At 39.2% G+C, this 15,860-nt stretch overlaps 5 protein-coding genes across 6 annotated transcripts; 2 read left to right on the top strand and 3 right to left on the bottom strand.

Annotated features, from left to right (window-relative positions):
- The first annotated feature begins 1,447 nt into the window (after window positions 1–1,447).
- On the top strand, window positions 1,448–2,734 carry LOC106315662 (60S ribosomal protein L11-1). Its single transcript, XM_013753458.1, has 5 exons — window positions 1,448–1,521; window positions 1,597–1,704; window positions 1,824–1,866; window positions 1,955–2,150; window positions 2,383–2,734. The coding sequence occupies exons 1-5, from the start codon at window positions 1,519–1,521 to the stop codon at window positions 2,579–2,581; spliced, it is 549 nt and encodes a 182-aa protein (XP_013608912.1). The 5' UTR covers window positions 1,448–1,518; the 3' UTR covers window positions 2,582–2,734.
- Window positions 2,735–3,264: 530 nt separating this feature from the next.
- LOC106313283 (receptor-like protein kinase 5) lies at window positions 3,265–4,773 on the bottom strand. The gene has a single exon (XM_013751052.1). The coding sequence runs from the start codon at window positions 4,739–4,741 to the stop codon at window positions 3,455–3,457; it is 1,287 nt and encodes a 428-aa protein (XP_013606506.1). The 5' UTR covers window positions 4,742–4,773; the 3' UTR covers window positions 3,265–3,454.
- LOC106313284 (WD repeat-containing protein 53) lies at window positions 4,703–6,796 on the bottom strand. 2 transcript variants are annotated; one of them, XM_013751053.1, is made up of 10 exons: window positions 6,628–6,796; window positions 6,443–6,539; window positions 6,294–6,355; window positions 6,142–6,204; window positions 6,005–6,064; window positions 5,853–5,909; window positions 5,724–5,766; window positions 5,582–5,659; window positions 5,077–5,492; window positions 4,703–4,986 (listed from the first exon to the last, which is right to left on the bottom strand). In XM_013751053.1, the coding sequence occupies exons 1-10, from the start codon at window positions 6,727–6,729 to the stop codon at window positions 4,897–4,899; spliced, it is 1,068 nt and encodes a 355-aa protein (XP_013606507.1). In that variant the 5' UTR covers window positions 6,730–6,796; the 3' UTR covers window positions 4,703–4,896. The 2 variants fall into 2 exon arrangements, with proteins under 2 accessions (XP_013606507.1, XP_013606508.1); XM_013751054.1 differs by lacking the exon at window positions 5,853–5,909.
- A 1,623-nt stretch (window positions 6,797–8,419) lies between these two features.
- On the top strand, window positions 8,420–9,248 carry LOC106317731 (ubiquitin domain-containing protein 1). Its single transcript, XM_013755494.1, has 4 exons — window positions 8,420–8,462; window positions 8,760–8,882; window positions 8,968–9,087; window positions 9,178–9,248. The coding sequence occupies exons 1-4, from the start codon at window positions 8,420–8,422 to the stop codon at window positions 9,246–9,248; spliced, it is 357 nt and encodes a 118-aa protein (XP_013610948.1).
- Window positions 9,249–12,345: 3,097 nt separating this feature from the next.
- Window positions 12,346–12,783, bottom strand: LOC106314493. The gene has a single exon (XM_013752360.1). It carries the CDS (start codon window positions 12,781–12,783, stop codon window positions 12,346–12,348), a length of 438 nt encoding a protein of 145 aa, XP_013607814.1.
- Between the last annotated feature and the right edge of the window lie 3,077 nt (window positions 12,784–15,860).

The raw sequence follows: 15,860 nt of genomic DNA, 5'->3' as shown, positions 1-15,860 counted from the left end.
AAGATTAGGGTTTTAGGGTTTCATTCTTTATCAATCAATCCATGTTTGATTATGGGTTCATAGGTTTTGAATTACCTTTTAACCTTAGATGATTGTTGAATCAGACCACCAAAGGAGTTGAGCCGCGAACTGGACACGAACGGGACACGAACGGGACGCGAGCTGGAATGGATCGAGTCACTTCTATCGGGTCGCAGACGTCCTTTGTTGCTTGATCGGAAACGCTTTGATCGTCGGACGCGAGCTGTCTGATGATGTCGCGAACGAGGAAGAGGTCGCATGCTGGAGCTGCTCTCGGGCCGCGAACGTCTGAGTTAGGATCTGGAACGCCTTGGGCTGAAGCTGATCGGGGACGCGAGCTGGAACAGATGCAGGAACAAGAGAGCGCGATCGGGGTTTAGGGTTCGTCGGATCGCCGGCTAGGGGTAGGGTTTTAGGGTTTTTCGATTTGGGTATTAACTTAGGGATTTAGAGTTTCGTGCTGATAACGTGTTATAAAAGTATCTTTATTCATAACATAGAGGTTCCTTATATAAGAGGTTACACCGTCATAGATAAATGAAAAGATTACAAATCATAATCTCTTGGTTATGAGCCATCTGGTTCATAACAATCAAAATCCTGTGTCACATCCACGCTTTTCTACCAAAACTGCGAGTCACATTTTTGAAGCAAAACCATAAAATTACTTAGCCTACCAAAATCATAAAATTACACATTTTACCAAAATTATTAAATCACTTTCTCAGAAAACCACAAAATCACTTTTTCGGAAAACCTACCAAAATCATAAAGTCACAATTTTGATTACGAATAAATGGAATGAAAGGTATTCTATTGTTCTACGTACTCTATTCATATTATTCTATTTTTTTTTATTTCCTTTTTACATTTAACAGCTACAGCCTTCTACATGAAAAAGTGAAACAGATAAAAACCAAATCCAAACTTTATCATAATCCCCGTGGAAGCACCGTAGCCTAATAGTTAAGGTTTAAAGGCTTTTACACCCTGGTCTAGAGTTTAAATCCCAGACTATACAATCTATTAAAGAATACAGGAAATCCAGGTTTTAAGTCCCGGAAAGAGCGATTTATTACTGCATACTACGTAAAAAAGACTTACAAGGGATCTTCAACATTGTGCAAGTAAATCCAGTCAGGCGTGGATCTTCATAGGACGGCTCAGGTGATGCAGTTAGGCGTAGATCCTCATAAAGCAGGTAGTATCGTCAGTTGTCAAATCGATCCCAACGTCCGAAAATGCCGTTAATTCAACTGTACACCCGATTTGGTCATCCCGATTTTGGTCATTGGTGAAGGATATTTCAGATTTCGTGAGTTTGAAATAACTAAGAAAGGCCATCAATATATGCCTAAGATTAGGTCATGTCCATGGGCTTTGTACAGTTAGGCCCATTATAGTTCGAGAAACCCTATTTCCGTCCCATAAAACTCATTTCTATTTCCCCTCGACGCAGTTTTGTCTCCGCAACTCTCTTCTACTCCTTGAATTAAAATGGTACTTTCCTCTCTTTATCGATTTGACCCGTAGATTGTTTCCAGTGACGTTATTTTCGTTTTTCTATGAATGTAGGCGTCAGAGAAGAAGCTCTCGAACCCCATGAGGGACATAAAGGTCCAGAAGCTTGTTCTAAACATCTCCGTTGGTGAAAGTGGTGATCGTCTCACCCGTGCCTCAAAGGTCCGTTTTTTTTAAAGAAAATTGAAATAAAAATCTTTACTTTACGAACGATAATGGGTCTAAAGATTTTAGGAAACTTGTGAACGTGTGTCTGAATCGTTGTGTTTGGTCACTATTAGGTTTTGGAACAGCTCAGTGGACAAACCCCTGTTTTCTCAAAGGGTGTGAGGATCTAAGCTTCTTATATTTTAATTTTTGTTTTTTTTTTTAATTTTTGTTAAGACATGTTATATGGACTTTGATATTACAGCGAGGTACACTGTGAGGTCTTTTGGTATTAGGCGTAACGAAAAGATTGCGTGCTACGTCACTGTTAGAGGTGACAAGGCAATGCAACTTCTTGAGAGTGGCTTGAAAGTCAAGGAGTATGAGCTTCTTAGGAGGAACTTTAGTGACACTGGTTGCTTTGGATTCGGTATCCAAGAGCACATTGATCTTGGTATCAAGTAAGTCTATTTTTTTGGTAATTTGAATTACATTGATACTTGCTTGATTAAGGGCAAATTGATCGGCTTATGTATTAAGGTCTTTCAGTATAATGTTAGGTTTGGATTTGATAATATATGACAAGTTTACTGGGTTTGGTCTTGACTGGTTTCTTTGTGTAATAAATGTTTTAGACTTTTTTTTTTTTTTTTTGTGATATTCTTCTCATTTTTCTTCACTTTGTGCATTTAGGTATGATCCATCTACTGGTATCTACGGAATGGACTTCTATGTTGTTCTTGAACGTCCAGGATACCGTGTGGCACGTCGACGTAGATGCAAGGCTCGTGTTGGTATCCAACACAGAGTGACTAAGGATGATGCAATGAAATGGTTCCAAGTCAAGTATGAAGGAGTTATCCTCAACAAGTCTCAGAACATCACCGGCTAAAAAAATCTTTATAGATTTTTGTTGATTTTAGCTTTGTTTCGAGTTTATCTTTTAAAGATTTCTGGATGTTAAAGACCTCTTTGTTGTAGTAAAACCTTTTGTGACGTGTGTGGTAGAATCTATAAAATCTTCGAAAGAACCTTGGTGATATGATTTTTTTGTTTTCATTACAACCATCTCCTTTGACTTTATCCTGAACAATCCCCACAGAAAAATCAACAATTACTTCGATCTTGTCGAAGTTTTTCAAGGATGTCTCTTTAAGCATCTTTAGGCTGTAATAAGCCTCAAAGTTTGGTTGACAAAGAAAGAGAGATACCAACCTGAGAAGTCTTTAGCAAAGCTTGTCATGATAGTGTCGTAGCTTCAAAGGCAAAAATTGAAAGAATCATAGCCACTTTTGGTTCACATACTCAATTCGCTCCATTTTCACAGCTTTTGCTGTATTCTCTAATCATTTATTTGCAGTCCATATTTTGGCAAGTGTAATAATAAGTAGTAAAGAAATGATGTGAATAGCAATAATTAATTGAATTCTCACATTCATGTTTACTTTTTTTTGTCTTCTCCACTCATTTCTTGGTCAGTCAATTTTTGACAAATGTTATTAATAACAGGTAACCAGTAAAAACAAAATTTTGTATGAGAACAACATTACTACTAATTGTTCAAACAACCGAAAATATACACTTGAGACCTCATCAAATCATAAAATCACAATTCAAAATTTGGTGGGAATGAGAGAAACATAATCACAACTTCCCCATTCACATACTGAATTGTAAAACAATTACAAAAGCAACAAATAAGAAAAAAAGGAAAAAAAAATTACAAAATAAGAATCCAAAACCGGAGCTGTACCGGTTTTGCTGGCTATTTCAAAAGAAGACTCCATTTAGCGAGAAGGATGAGGAAGACGATGAAGAAGACAAACGAAGAAAGAGCAATGGCGACACCAAGCACAACCTTGTTAGTAGACCCATGTTTCTCTTCTTTCTTATCTCCATCTCCATCTCCATCGTCGTCGTCGTCGTAATCATCCTCCTCCTCCTCCTCCTCCTCCTTCTGCTTCTGCGGCGGAGATGATAACGGCAAACCGTATTTATCACACGGAGCAATACCAAGATTCAGTTTCCAAGACAGAACAGTGTTGTTATAGCACAGACCACTGTTCCCTCTAACTTGGAAAAACTCGAGATTTTTAATGAAGCTTTCGTTAAACGGTAAAACTCCACGGAAGGAGTTGTCAGCGAGGTTCAAGTGTCTGAGACTCTTCATCCCGGAGAAGAAGCTCGGAACGACGCCGTTTAGCCGGTTCCCGCATAGATCCAAATGCGTCAGCTGAGAAAGCGATGAGACCGAACTTGGGACTGGGCCTGAGAATCTGTTCGAAGCCAATGACAAGTTTTTAAGCAATGTCAAGTCTCCGATCTTGTTAGGTATCTCGCCGGAGAGGGAGTTACGAGATAAGTTTAACGACTTGAGGTCTGTGAGGAGAGTGATCGAAGGCCTTAGTGGGCCTGTGAGTATGTTGTTCGATAGGTCGATGTAAGTGAGGTTGGAGTGAAACGCTTTCGGGATTTTTCCGGGGAGGTTGGAGGATGAGATCGTGAGGGATGTGATGTTACGCATGTTTCCGAGGACCACGTAGAGACCAGAGGCTGAGACTGGGACTGAGAAGATGCTGAGGTGAGTGAGGTTGACGAGGCGGGCGAGGTAGACGCCGGAGAGCCCGTGATGACGGTGGAAGGAGGAGACAGCGGAGAAGGAGCGGAGGGAGATCGGGAGGTGTTTTGGAGGGGAGAGAGAAGGGCAGTTGAGGAAGGAGAGGGAGAGGAGTGAGGTGGATAGAGGTTTTAGGGTTTTTGAGGGGAGGGAGAGTGAGGAGGAGCAGGATGCGAAGGAGAGAGAGGTTACGCGGCGGAAAGGAGAAGCGTCGTCGCAAGTTATGGTGGTTGAGGAGTGGTTGGTGTGGTTGTTGCAGGGATCTTTGGTTGCTGTGAGGATTTTGAGAGCTTTGAGCTGTTTTGGGTCTAGTGGAGAAGATGAAGAGACGGTGGCTATTAGGAGAAGGAAGAAGAGGTGAAACAGCGGTTGAGGCTGCTTCATAGTGAGAGAGCGGAGAGAAAGATTGGTGCATTTGAAGAGGTCTTGTGACATGCTTATTATATACAACAAGCATAGTAGAGTAAAATTTCACCAGTTTTAAGTAACAACAAATAACTAACTTGTGGATCAAGCAACCATTCATAGGCCCCATAAAGCCTTAGTAACAAAAGTGAACAGTAAGAGCCAACGCACTCTGAGGTCAAGACTCAAGAGATTGAGTAAACCTTGACTACTCTTGTTGTATCACAGACCACAAGATTCTCAGAATCAGACTGATTCGTGCATAGCCAATTCACCTGCTTAAACAAAAGAAAAGCTAGTTACATTAGATGCCAATAAAAAGAGGCAAAGCTAAAAGAACAATGAGAGAGCTCTTTCTCAATCACCTTCTTGCTCAGGTCAATATTCAAATGGAGGAGATCTCTGTTATCGTTATTGTCTGAATCAAGACATCTAACGCAATCCCAGATTTTAACCGTCTTATCATTACCACCTGAGATCAAGAATCTACCCTTTTCCTGAAACTGAGAAAACGCTACACAAGAAACAGCAGCTTTGTGTCCACCAACAGAGTAATCTAAACACACCCTTTTGGCCACATTGTTTCTGCTGCTGCTGCTGCTACCGCAGCCTTTTGATGCTCCTTTTCGCGAAAGCTCTGATTCGATATTGATCAAATCGACAATTCCGTCACCTCTAGCAACGGCGCATATCTTGTCTAACTTACCAACCATGTCCATTTCCGGAACAGCTATCGAGTGAACAAACGCAGGGTTTAGACATTGTCCTGAGTTATCAGAGCCTGAAAGATTAACAGCAAAATGATCAGAGGTTTAATGGCGAATATACATATGTGGCTTAAGGAACCAGAATCAGCGGCTTAGGGCTTACTGAAGTCTATAATCTTTTGCGAGCGACCTTTTGAGAAATCCCACAAAACAAGCTTTGCATCAAGTCCACCGGTAATAACTGTAAGAAAGTAGACGACACTTTAGAAACCTTGAAGAGGTGATAACAATAGTTTGTTCGTTACCTTCCCAAGGTCTCCATGGAATGAATTGCACAGAACTGCATATCTTTAATGTTATACATTAAGGTGTGAGTGACTTGAGTTTTGTACAGAAACGAGTAAAACATAACAAGGGCTAAAATAAAAGGGTACACTTGTATGACCAGCTCTAAGGGTTTTATAAAGACACTTCTGGCCAACGTCGATAATCTGTGTTCAAGCAAACTAATTAAACCGAAGAAAAAATCCCACAAAACTTATGTTTATGTAATTTTTTTAAGTATTAAGAACAACAATTCAGGTACCTTGACATCACCAGAATCATCAGCAGAAGCAAGAAAAGATGATCTTCCATTGCATACCACCTACCGAAACCAAAAGATGTTTAATAGAAATCTGATGAACTTTCAGAAACTAATGGTTTTTTTTTAAGTTTATCTACCTGGTTTACTTCATCTTTGTTGTAACTGTAACTCTCTAATGGCTTCCAAGAACCAGCACTTAGCTATGAAAACGCAGAAACAGAGAGAAGCTTTTAATCTAAGTGAAGAATTATGTTTTATAGTTTAATCAAAGTTTGGATTTTTCTTTTACCATATGAACATCGAAAGACTTGATTTCGTTTCCATGAGAAGCATAGAGAATGTCCTCGTTACCTGTAAAATAATAATCCACAAAAACCGAAACAAAGAGATGAAAAACTGAGATAGAACCAAAAACAAGAGAGAGAGACAGAACCTAACCTGTCTTGAAACAAAGAGATGAAACTGGTTCTGTCCCAACGTCAATGGTGAACTGGACATCTTTACATCGCAAATCAAACCAGCATACGCAACCATCCTGTAATCGAAGCGAAAGTAACTATTAATAATAACGAAACCCTAGATGCATCGGAAAAAAAAGAAAAAGAGGTTTCAGTTAGAGAGACCTCGCCGGAAGTGACAACAAGTCCGGGCCGGTCACGTGAAGATATACAACACGTGGCGGTCGCTTTGTGGCCTCTCAGTTTCCTTGGTTCCGCCATTGCCATTAACTGTGTAGTTATCTCCGGCGAATGCTCGGTTTCAGTTCTAATAATTGCTTGTGATACAAAAGCATTGCAGCCGGAACCTAACCGAACCTGACCAAAAGTTAAGCCAAAACTGAACCAGGACTTTTCTATAAAATTTGGTTTTGTTTTTGATAAACCATTGAACCGAAATCAATTTTAGTTTTTTTTCTTCTAAAAGAGCGCAAGTAAATTAATTGAGTTTAGGTACATTTACAAATAAATAGAATCCGTCTGTATCTTCATTCTTCATCAACCACAGGTAAATTTGCACGATTGATACTCGTGATTTAGATAATAAGGTTCTGGAAATTTGACAACACATCAGAATCAAAACCCTTTTTGTTTCTTCAAGCAATACATTGATAGATTTATATAAGAGAAAAAGACAAAAATAGCACTAAATCAAGTTTATTTTCCCAAACTAGCACTCAAGATCAAAAGTCACAAAAATAGCACTTAATGTTTTATTATAAGTCACAAACTTCAGGTTTATAGTTAAAGGGTGGGGTTTAGGATTTAGGGTTTAGGGTTTAGGGTTTAGAGTTTAGGGTTTAGGGTTTAGAGTTGAGAAATGAGGTTTTGGGATAAGATTTCAAATTTTGAAAAATAAAAAAAAATTAAAATTTTCTAATGATAAACTTAGAAATATGCTATTTTGGTCATTTTAGTTTTTGAGTGCTATTTTTGTGATATAAACTTAGAAATGTGCTATTTTGGAGATTTGCCTTTTATATAATCGACATAAAATGCATTTATCAAACCTTAAAAAATCCCTCATCAAAAACTCTTTTTTCTTCACCAAAAATTATCCTTTATAGATTCATACCGACCAAACAAAAACAATCTTTCACATATTTAAATGAATTTGAATAAATAGTCGTTAAACTTAAACCAAGGAAGAACCACTGGGTTATTAGCTTGAGCAACATCCAAATTTCTTCACAGCTGAAACATTTTTACTGATTATCTCCTTTCGACAGAACATTAACCGATTCGCTCGCTGCTTCCATGACTTTTTTGCTCACATGCAGTAAATCTGAGTGAGAACTTCCGTGAAAGCGTTCTCGACATTAGTGGCATCGAGAGCCAGCCGATGTCTCCATGAAGCAAGAATCTCCGCGAATGACTTTGCATCTTCGGTCTGAATACCCACAAGATGGTGTAGATCAAAAACTTGTTGTCCACGAGCATCAGTTAGGATCAGTGTGGTTTCTGAGTTCTTTGAACCTCGGTATAGCTCGGTATGTCTGACGGTAGTCGAACCCGGGTCTATTGCTTGGAAGGCAATTATCCTAACCGTTGGACTACAGACGCTACTGTTTCGATAAGTACAAAACCGTTTTAAATCTTTAGCCGTAGTACTACCGGCAAAAACTGTATTACCGACGCGGGCGTTATAAAAATCAGATTATTTTTCTATGCTACTAATATGACGTGGCAAGTAAAAAAAGTAACTATAAAAACTGGATACGGCTAAGAGGAGGTCTTGTCTCAGTTTCGGAGTCAGTACAGAATAGACGCGACTCTTGACGTCCTCCGGCGCTTCTCCCGCCGCGAAACTCTTTTCGACTATCAGTCTTCTCCGATTTAACCCCGGCGGCAGAGTTTGTGCTTGCGTTGCTAACTCGCTCGAAGCAACTTTCAGTTTACCCTACCAAACGTTTCGAGGATGGGCTGCATAGGATCTTCTCAGGCCAGAAACGAAGGCGGAGGTGAGTCGAATCGGTTTTCTTGTAACCTTTTTGGTCATCGCTTCGATCGTCTCTCGTGTTCGTTTTGAAGTTCTGTCTCTTTCGTAGGGTTTATAGCATCACACGCTGAGATGATTCGAGTGTTTCTTCTTGCTCGTTTTCAATCTACGTCTTCGTACTTGTGATTCTTGGAGAGATTGCATGATGTTTAGTAAAGATTTCAAAATCTTGAACATTGTTCTTGAACGTTCTACGTATGCAAGATCCTCCTGTTTCGTTGGTCTTGTTGTGTTTCATGAGTTTTGTATGTTTTGACAGCAAGACGCGAGAAAATCAAGAAACCTAAACCGTGGGCGCATACCGAGCCAATCACAAGGGCACAGCTTATGAACATGCGTGAGGAGTTTTGGGATACTTCTCCACACTATGGTGGTCAAAGAGGTGTATATATGTTTCTTATAGTCTTCATTTGATTGAACTTATGAACATTTTTTGGAAACTGAGTTAAATTATTACTGATAATCAGAGATTTGGGATGCACTTCGAGCTGCTGCTGAAGCTGAACTGACACTAGCGCAGACAATTATTGACAGTGCAGGCGTGATTGTTCAAGGCCGTGATCTAACATTGTGTTGGGATGAAAGAGGTTTTGCAAAAACAACATAAATCTGATTCTTGTTTTTTCGTTTCTTTTTTGTGTTACCTTACTGGGATGATTTATTTACTCAATACGCAGGTGCTAAATATGAGCTTCCTAGGTATGTTCTAAGTGAGCCCACGAATCTGATCCGAGAGCAGGGACAGTAACCTCTATGAAGGTTGACACAATGACATAGAGAGCAAAGCTTAGTAAGTAATATTAGTATAAGAAGCAATAGAAGACTAGATATAATCTGAAGCAAGTCTCGTATTCTTTACTTTTAGCAAAGATATTAATAGAAAAGATACACACTTACAGTTTCTTACGAGTCAAATTACTTGAGTTATTACTAGAATAAATCTTAAAAGTTCAAAATTACTAAAATATTTTTATGGTCGAAAATGTCCTTTTTTACAATTGTGAGTAGAAAGGTATATTACAAAATTGCCATTTAAATTTTGAAAAAAAAATTCGTCGGCAGATTTATTTGACAAAAAAACAAATCTATTGTGATATAAATCTGTTAATTAAATGTTTTTGCGGCTGTTTCTTATAGGGGCTGTTTGTTTCACCATTTGTCATTTTCATCCAAATGATTCATTTGTATGATCTATTCAAATGATCCATTCAGATTTTTGTGATTGTTTGTTTGTCCATCCACATAGCTCATCTAGATGAATCATCTAAATGGATCTTATGTTTGTTTCTTTATTTTCATTTTCATTCAAATGAGTTTAGTAAAGAAATTACCAAAATATTCTTGTGTTGATTTAATCATATGTTTAATATTAATTTTAACTATATTACATTTAATTATTTAGTTTAACATATTTACATTAGAATTATTTCAAAATTAACGAGTTTTTTTTTTTGCGGTTTGGGCGGGAAAACAAGTTTTTTTCGTTTTAGCGAAAAAACATATTTTTTATGTTTTGGCGGAAAATAATATTTTTCGGTTCTGGCGGGAAAACGATATTTTTCGGTTTTGGCGGGAAAATACAAATTTTTGGTTTTGGCGAGAAAATAAGTTTTGCGGTTTTGGCGGGAAAATGCATTTTTGCGATTTTGGCGGGAAAACGCATTTTTGTGATTTTGGCGGGAAAACACGTTTTTGCGGTTTTGGCGGAAAAACGCATTTGGTTTTGGCGGGAAAACCCGTTTTTGTAATTTTGGCAGGAAAACTTGGTTTGCGACTTTGGCGGGAAAACGCGTTTTTTTGTGTTTTGACGGGAAAATGTATTTTGGGGTGTTGGCGTGAAAATATTTTTTTTTTGTGATTTTGGCATGAAAACATGTTTTCGGTTTTTGCGGAAAATTACGTTTTTGCAATTTTGACGGGAAAACATTTTTTTGCAATTTTGACGGGAAAATGCGTTTTGGGGTTTTGGCGTGAAAAAGTAGTTTTTAGCACGGGAAAAAGTGTTTTTGTAGTTTTGTCAGTTTTCGTTTGTGACAAAAATGATATTATGTTTAGGTTTGTAATTTGTGAATTACATTAGAGGTATAATAGACATTATACCATTTTGAATGAACCATATCCATTCAAATGATACAAATTGGTTCAGCTGAATGGACTTTAAAATTAAGCCTAAATTTCCAAAAATCATCCGGATGATCCATCTGAATGAATTGCACTTTTAGTGCCTAAACAAACAAAATTCTCATCTTCGTCCAAATGGTTTATCTAGATGGAGAAACAAACAGACCCATAGTCTTCGTTTGATTGAACTTATGAACATTTTTTGGAAACTGAGTTAAATTATTACTGATAATCAGAGATTTGGGATGCACTTCGAGCTGCTGCTGAAGCTGAACTGACACTAGCGCAGACAATTATTGACAGTGCAGGCGTGATTGTTCAAGGCCGTGATCTAACATTGTGTTGGGATGAAAGAGGTTTTGCAAAAACAACATAAATCTGATTCTTGTTTTTTCGTTTCTTTTTTGTGTTACCTTACTGGGATGATTTATTTACTCAATACGCAGGTGCTAAATATGAGCTTCCTAGGTATGTTCTAAGTGAGCCCACGAATCTGATCCGAGAGCAGGGACAGTAACCTCTATGAAGGTTGACACAATGACATAGAGAGCAAAGCTTAGTAAGTAATATTAGTATAAGAAGCAATAGAAGACTAGATATAATCTGAAGCAAGTCTCGTATTCTTTACTTTTAGCAAAGATATTAATAGAAAAGATACACACTTACAGTTTACTATATGTACCGTTAGGATTTCTTCTAAACCTTTTTGGGTCAAAATGAGATACTGAACATTACTGTGGAGACAGCTTATACGCACTTTTGCATATTATTGATCAATTGTGAGTTTACTACGGAACAAAGATTTAAATTTTCAAATAGTCGACGAATAGAAAAATATAGAGAAAATTCAAAATAAATTAGGTCTTTGGATTATTTAAAGAGTTATTTTCATTGCAAGGCAGTTTTGAGTTTTTTTATTACACTATAGGGCCGTTGCTGTTCCCAAAGTAGTTTTTTAAAACTATAAGCTAACTATTTCCTAACTATGTGCATTCTTGAAACTAAATGAATCCTACAATTTTTTTTCTTTCTCTGTAACACAGAAACAACTTTTCTCTTTCTCTCTTTATTATAATGGTTTTAATGGTTAAAGATGATGAATATAAAGAAGCTGAGCGGTCGTCACCTAGACAGAATCTCCTTATTTTTTTATATGAACAAAGCTCTTGCCGCATGAACTTCTCGTCTTCTCCTACTTCGCCAAAGCCCAGATCTGTCGTAGTCTTCCTTGTCATCTCCTCTGACACGTTGATTCATCTCGTAATCTCTTCCTTTGCGTTTCAACAATATTTTCGGCGTCGTTACCTCATCTATCTCACTGTCACGACACTGTAGAAGCTCGTGAACACCAATGGCCACTTTTGGCTTTTTTGCAATTTGGTCCTTAACGATTTGTATAATTTTGTTTTTAACCCAAAACTTATTAATTGAGCACTTTTGGTCCTTAACGTTTTCCAAAATGTTTCTTTGATTTATTTCAAAATTAACCCTCATTGTCACGACACTGTAGAAGCTCGAGAACATCAATGGCCACTTTTGGATTTTTTGCACCTTGGTCCTTAACGTTTTGTATAATTTTGTTTTTAACCCAAAACTTATTAATTGTGCACTTTTTTTTGATAAAATGTGAAATTTATTGATCTGTGTAAAGAATAACTATTTACAAGAGACTACAAAACTCTAAAAGAAATTTTTACAAAATATAAACTTTTTCTGCCATGGTATTACCCTGTGATCGCAAACCATCTCTGCATCAGTCCAGCCAACTTATGCTCAGACTTATACCGAAGGGATGTGATTCTATTCCTCACTGCCTTATTGACGATTCGAACCACTTGCTGCACTGTACGATATCCAGCCTGATGTCTCCTCTCATTTCTCTCCTTCCACACATGATAGATGCAGGTCTGAAAGACCATTGTTACGAGGATCTTGTCTAGCAGCTGAAGGTTGTTCTTGCTCACAAACTGCAAAGTATGCATCCAATCTGGATCAGTTCTGCTACCTGTAAGTCTGTTCGCAAGAGTATCCCATACCGTAAATGAGTAGGGACATGCAAAGAAGATATGGTCTCTAGTCTCATCCCTCTCACCACAAAGAACACATCCCTGCTGAATCCCCCAAGCTCTCATCATGTCACCAGTAGATAATCTGTTTTTCATAGCCAACCAAACAATGAAGGAGAACCTTGGCACTTCTTGTGTGAACCAGACACTCTTACTCCAGAATACTACAGGCCTTTGGTCTCTAATTTGATCCCATGTTTTAGCTGATGAAAAACATGTCTTATAGTTGTCGCCTGAATGCTTCCATAGCACTACATCTCCCCCTCATTCTTCATCTAGTACCGGCTCAGCCTGTATACGGGCATGAATCTCATGATAGTGTCGGCTTCTCTGTCCCCTAACCCTCCATTCTGATTGTCTAGCTACTTCACTGACCCGAGCATTGCAAGCTATACCCAGATAACAAGTTCCGACGTTACCCGTGACGTCTATAAGTCTTCCCATACGCAGCCAATCATCAAACCAGAAAAAGCAGTTCTTCCATCATTTACCTCAAACCTCATAAATTCATACACCAGCGGCCTCAGCTTCAAGAGTTTTCGCCACATCCAAGAGCCTCTCCCATCCTCCTTGACATCCCAAAAAGAGTTTTGCCTCAGCAAATATTGATGAATCCAAGAAACCCATAAAGAATTTGCTTGTGTGAAGATCCTCCAAACTCATTGCAAAAACTCTAGATGAGTCCCTCAACTTGCGAATCCCCAAACCCCCTTCTTCTTTTGGACAACATAAATCTTCCCAAGCCACCTTGGCCTTATGAGTCTGGTTAGGTGACCCAGACCATAAGAATGCACTACACATGCTCTCTAACTCGTCAAGACAAGCTTTAGGGAGGATGAAAGCCTGACTCCAGAAGTTGACAATGCTAGGGATGACTGATTTTATCAGTTGTAACCTACTAGCATATGACAAGCACTTGTTCCTCCAAGATAGCATTCTGCCTCTGACCTTATCAATTAACGGCTCATAATCTTGTTTCGTTAGAGCTTTAGTGGGAAGCGGCATACCTAGATAACGGACTGGCAGACTTCCCACTATGATCCCTATGTGTGTGGCCTCCGATATCAAAGGGGTGATGCTTTTTCCCGAGGCGAATATTGAAGACTTCCCTGCATTGATGAACAGCCCAGAAATGTTTGCAAACTGATCCAAAACAGCCAGTACCCCTTGCAGCGATCTGACTGAGCCATCTGTAAACACTAATATATCATCTGCAAAACTGAGGTGGGTAAGCTTCACTTCCATACACTGAGGGTGGTACACGAACTGTCTTGCTAGAGCTGCTTTATTCAACATCTTTGATAAGACATTATTCAGAATAACATATAGGTAAGGTGATAGCGAGCAGCCTTGACGTATTCCCCTAGCGCTGGTAAAAAATCCCTCCAAGCTTCCTTTTACAGATACTGAAAAAGCAGTCGTATATATACACACTTTGATCCAAAGTATAAACTGCAGAGGTAGCCCCATAGCCTTTAGTACTGCTGTAATAAAATACCACTTAACCGTATCAAACGCCTTTGAGATATCAAATTTAATTGTAGCCCTATCAGCATTCATGGTTTTGTGGTACCCATTCACGAGCTCTGAAGCAAGGAGAACATTCTCAAGTAGTAACCTCCCTTTCACGAACGCACTCTGGTTTGGTTCTATTGCCTCGGGGAGAATAATTTTGAGACAGCGCGCCAAGATTTTGGATATGACTTTGTACATTAAGTTGCAGCAAGCTATTGGCCTGTACTCTTTCATGGTTTGCGCATCCGCTACCTTTGGAATAAGAGTGAGTATTGTGGCATTGATTCCTGTAGGCATGAACCCAAATAAGAAGAAGGATTGGACAGCGATTATAAACTCCTCCCCCACCACTGGCCAAGCAGCCACGAAGAACTCCTTGGTATATCCATCAGGTCCCGAGACCTTATCATTTGGTAACGCATGAAGGGCAGAAATAATTTCCTCCGCCTCAACCGGTGCAACAATTCTTGTACTAGTGCATGTGGGACATCTATAAGTTAGAAGTTCTTGTAACATAGGATAAGCATCTCCTTCTTCACCCTGGTCCTGAACCTGTAGGAACTTCTGAAAATGCAATACTGCCTCATTCTTTATATCAGAGATATCTGTCAGGATTGTACCATCTTCTCTTACCAGCCGTTTGATAGTGTTTCGAGCAGTTCTGGTCTGAACTGCCCTATGAAAGAATACTGTGTTACAGTCTCCAGCCCCCAGCCATTTTATGCAAGATTTCTGACGGAAAAATTTTTCCTTGATGCTTGCCAGTTTATTCCACCTATCAGTAGCCTCTGCAGCCGCAGCAAATGTAGCCTGACATGGATCCAAGAGAACCTGGTTCTGACATCGACACATTACCTCAAACGCTGCTTTGGTTCTGTTTGGTAAGTCACCGTAGTGAGTCCTGTTTAGCAGTCTCAGATCATACTTTAGCAACTTCAACTTGGCATGGAATTTACTCAAAGCAGATCGAGAATGATATAAAGGCGTGGTCGTGTCCCAAACCCTCTTAACCACTGGCAGGAAGTCTTCGTGTTCAGTAAGATAGTTGAAAAAACGAAAGGGCTTTCGAGTTTCATTAAGGTTTCCAGACATTTGGACCACACATCTAGCATGGTCTGAAATCCCTCCAGCTTCAAACCGGGAAGAGGATTGAGGAAATGCTCTTAACCAAGCTGCATTAATCAAGGCTCTGTCCAGTATTTTCCCAATAGGGTCCTCATCTCGCTTGTTCCACCATGTGAATAAAGCTCCAGTAAATGCCATATCAGTTAGAATGCAATCTCCGACAACGTCTTGAAAATTTCTCATTCCTGTCTGAGAAGACCTCACTGCTCCACCTCTCGAATGCTCAGAAGAGTACAACGTAACATTGAAATCTCCTATAACTATCCAAGGCATATCAAGATGACTGTAAGCCGCTTGAGTTCCCCGAAGATCCTCCCATAAACTCCTTCTCTCCACCTCACAATTCGATGCATATACTGCTGAACAGATGAACTGCTCCCCTGTCTCTGGAATCTGAACAGCACACGTAATAATCTGAGAGCTGATGTGAAGCCTGGTGACCACCACCCTATCTGACCAACAAAACCAAATACGCCCCAATGGATTAAAATCATAGTTAGCCATAGATGCCCATCCCGGAAGAGCTGCACCCA

This window comes from Brassica oleracea, chromosome C9 (assembly GCF_000695525.1).
Source record: "Brassica oleracea var. oleracea cultivar TO1000 chromosome C9, BOL, whole genome shotgun sequence".
Classification (NCBI taxonomy): Eukaryota; Viridiplantae; Streptophyta; class Magnoliopsida; order Brassicales; family Brassicaceae; genus Brassica; species Brassica oleracea.
The sequence above is the reverse complement of the archived record's forward strand: the minus strand, read 5'-3'. Positions and strand labels throughout refer to the sequence as shown.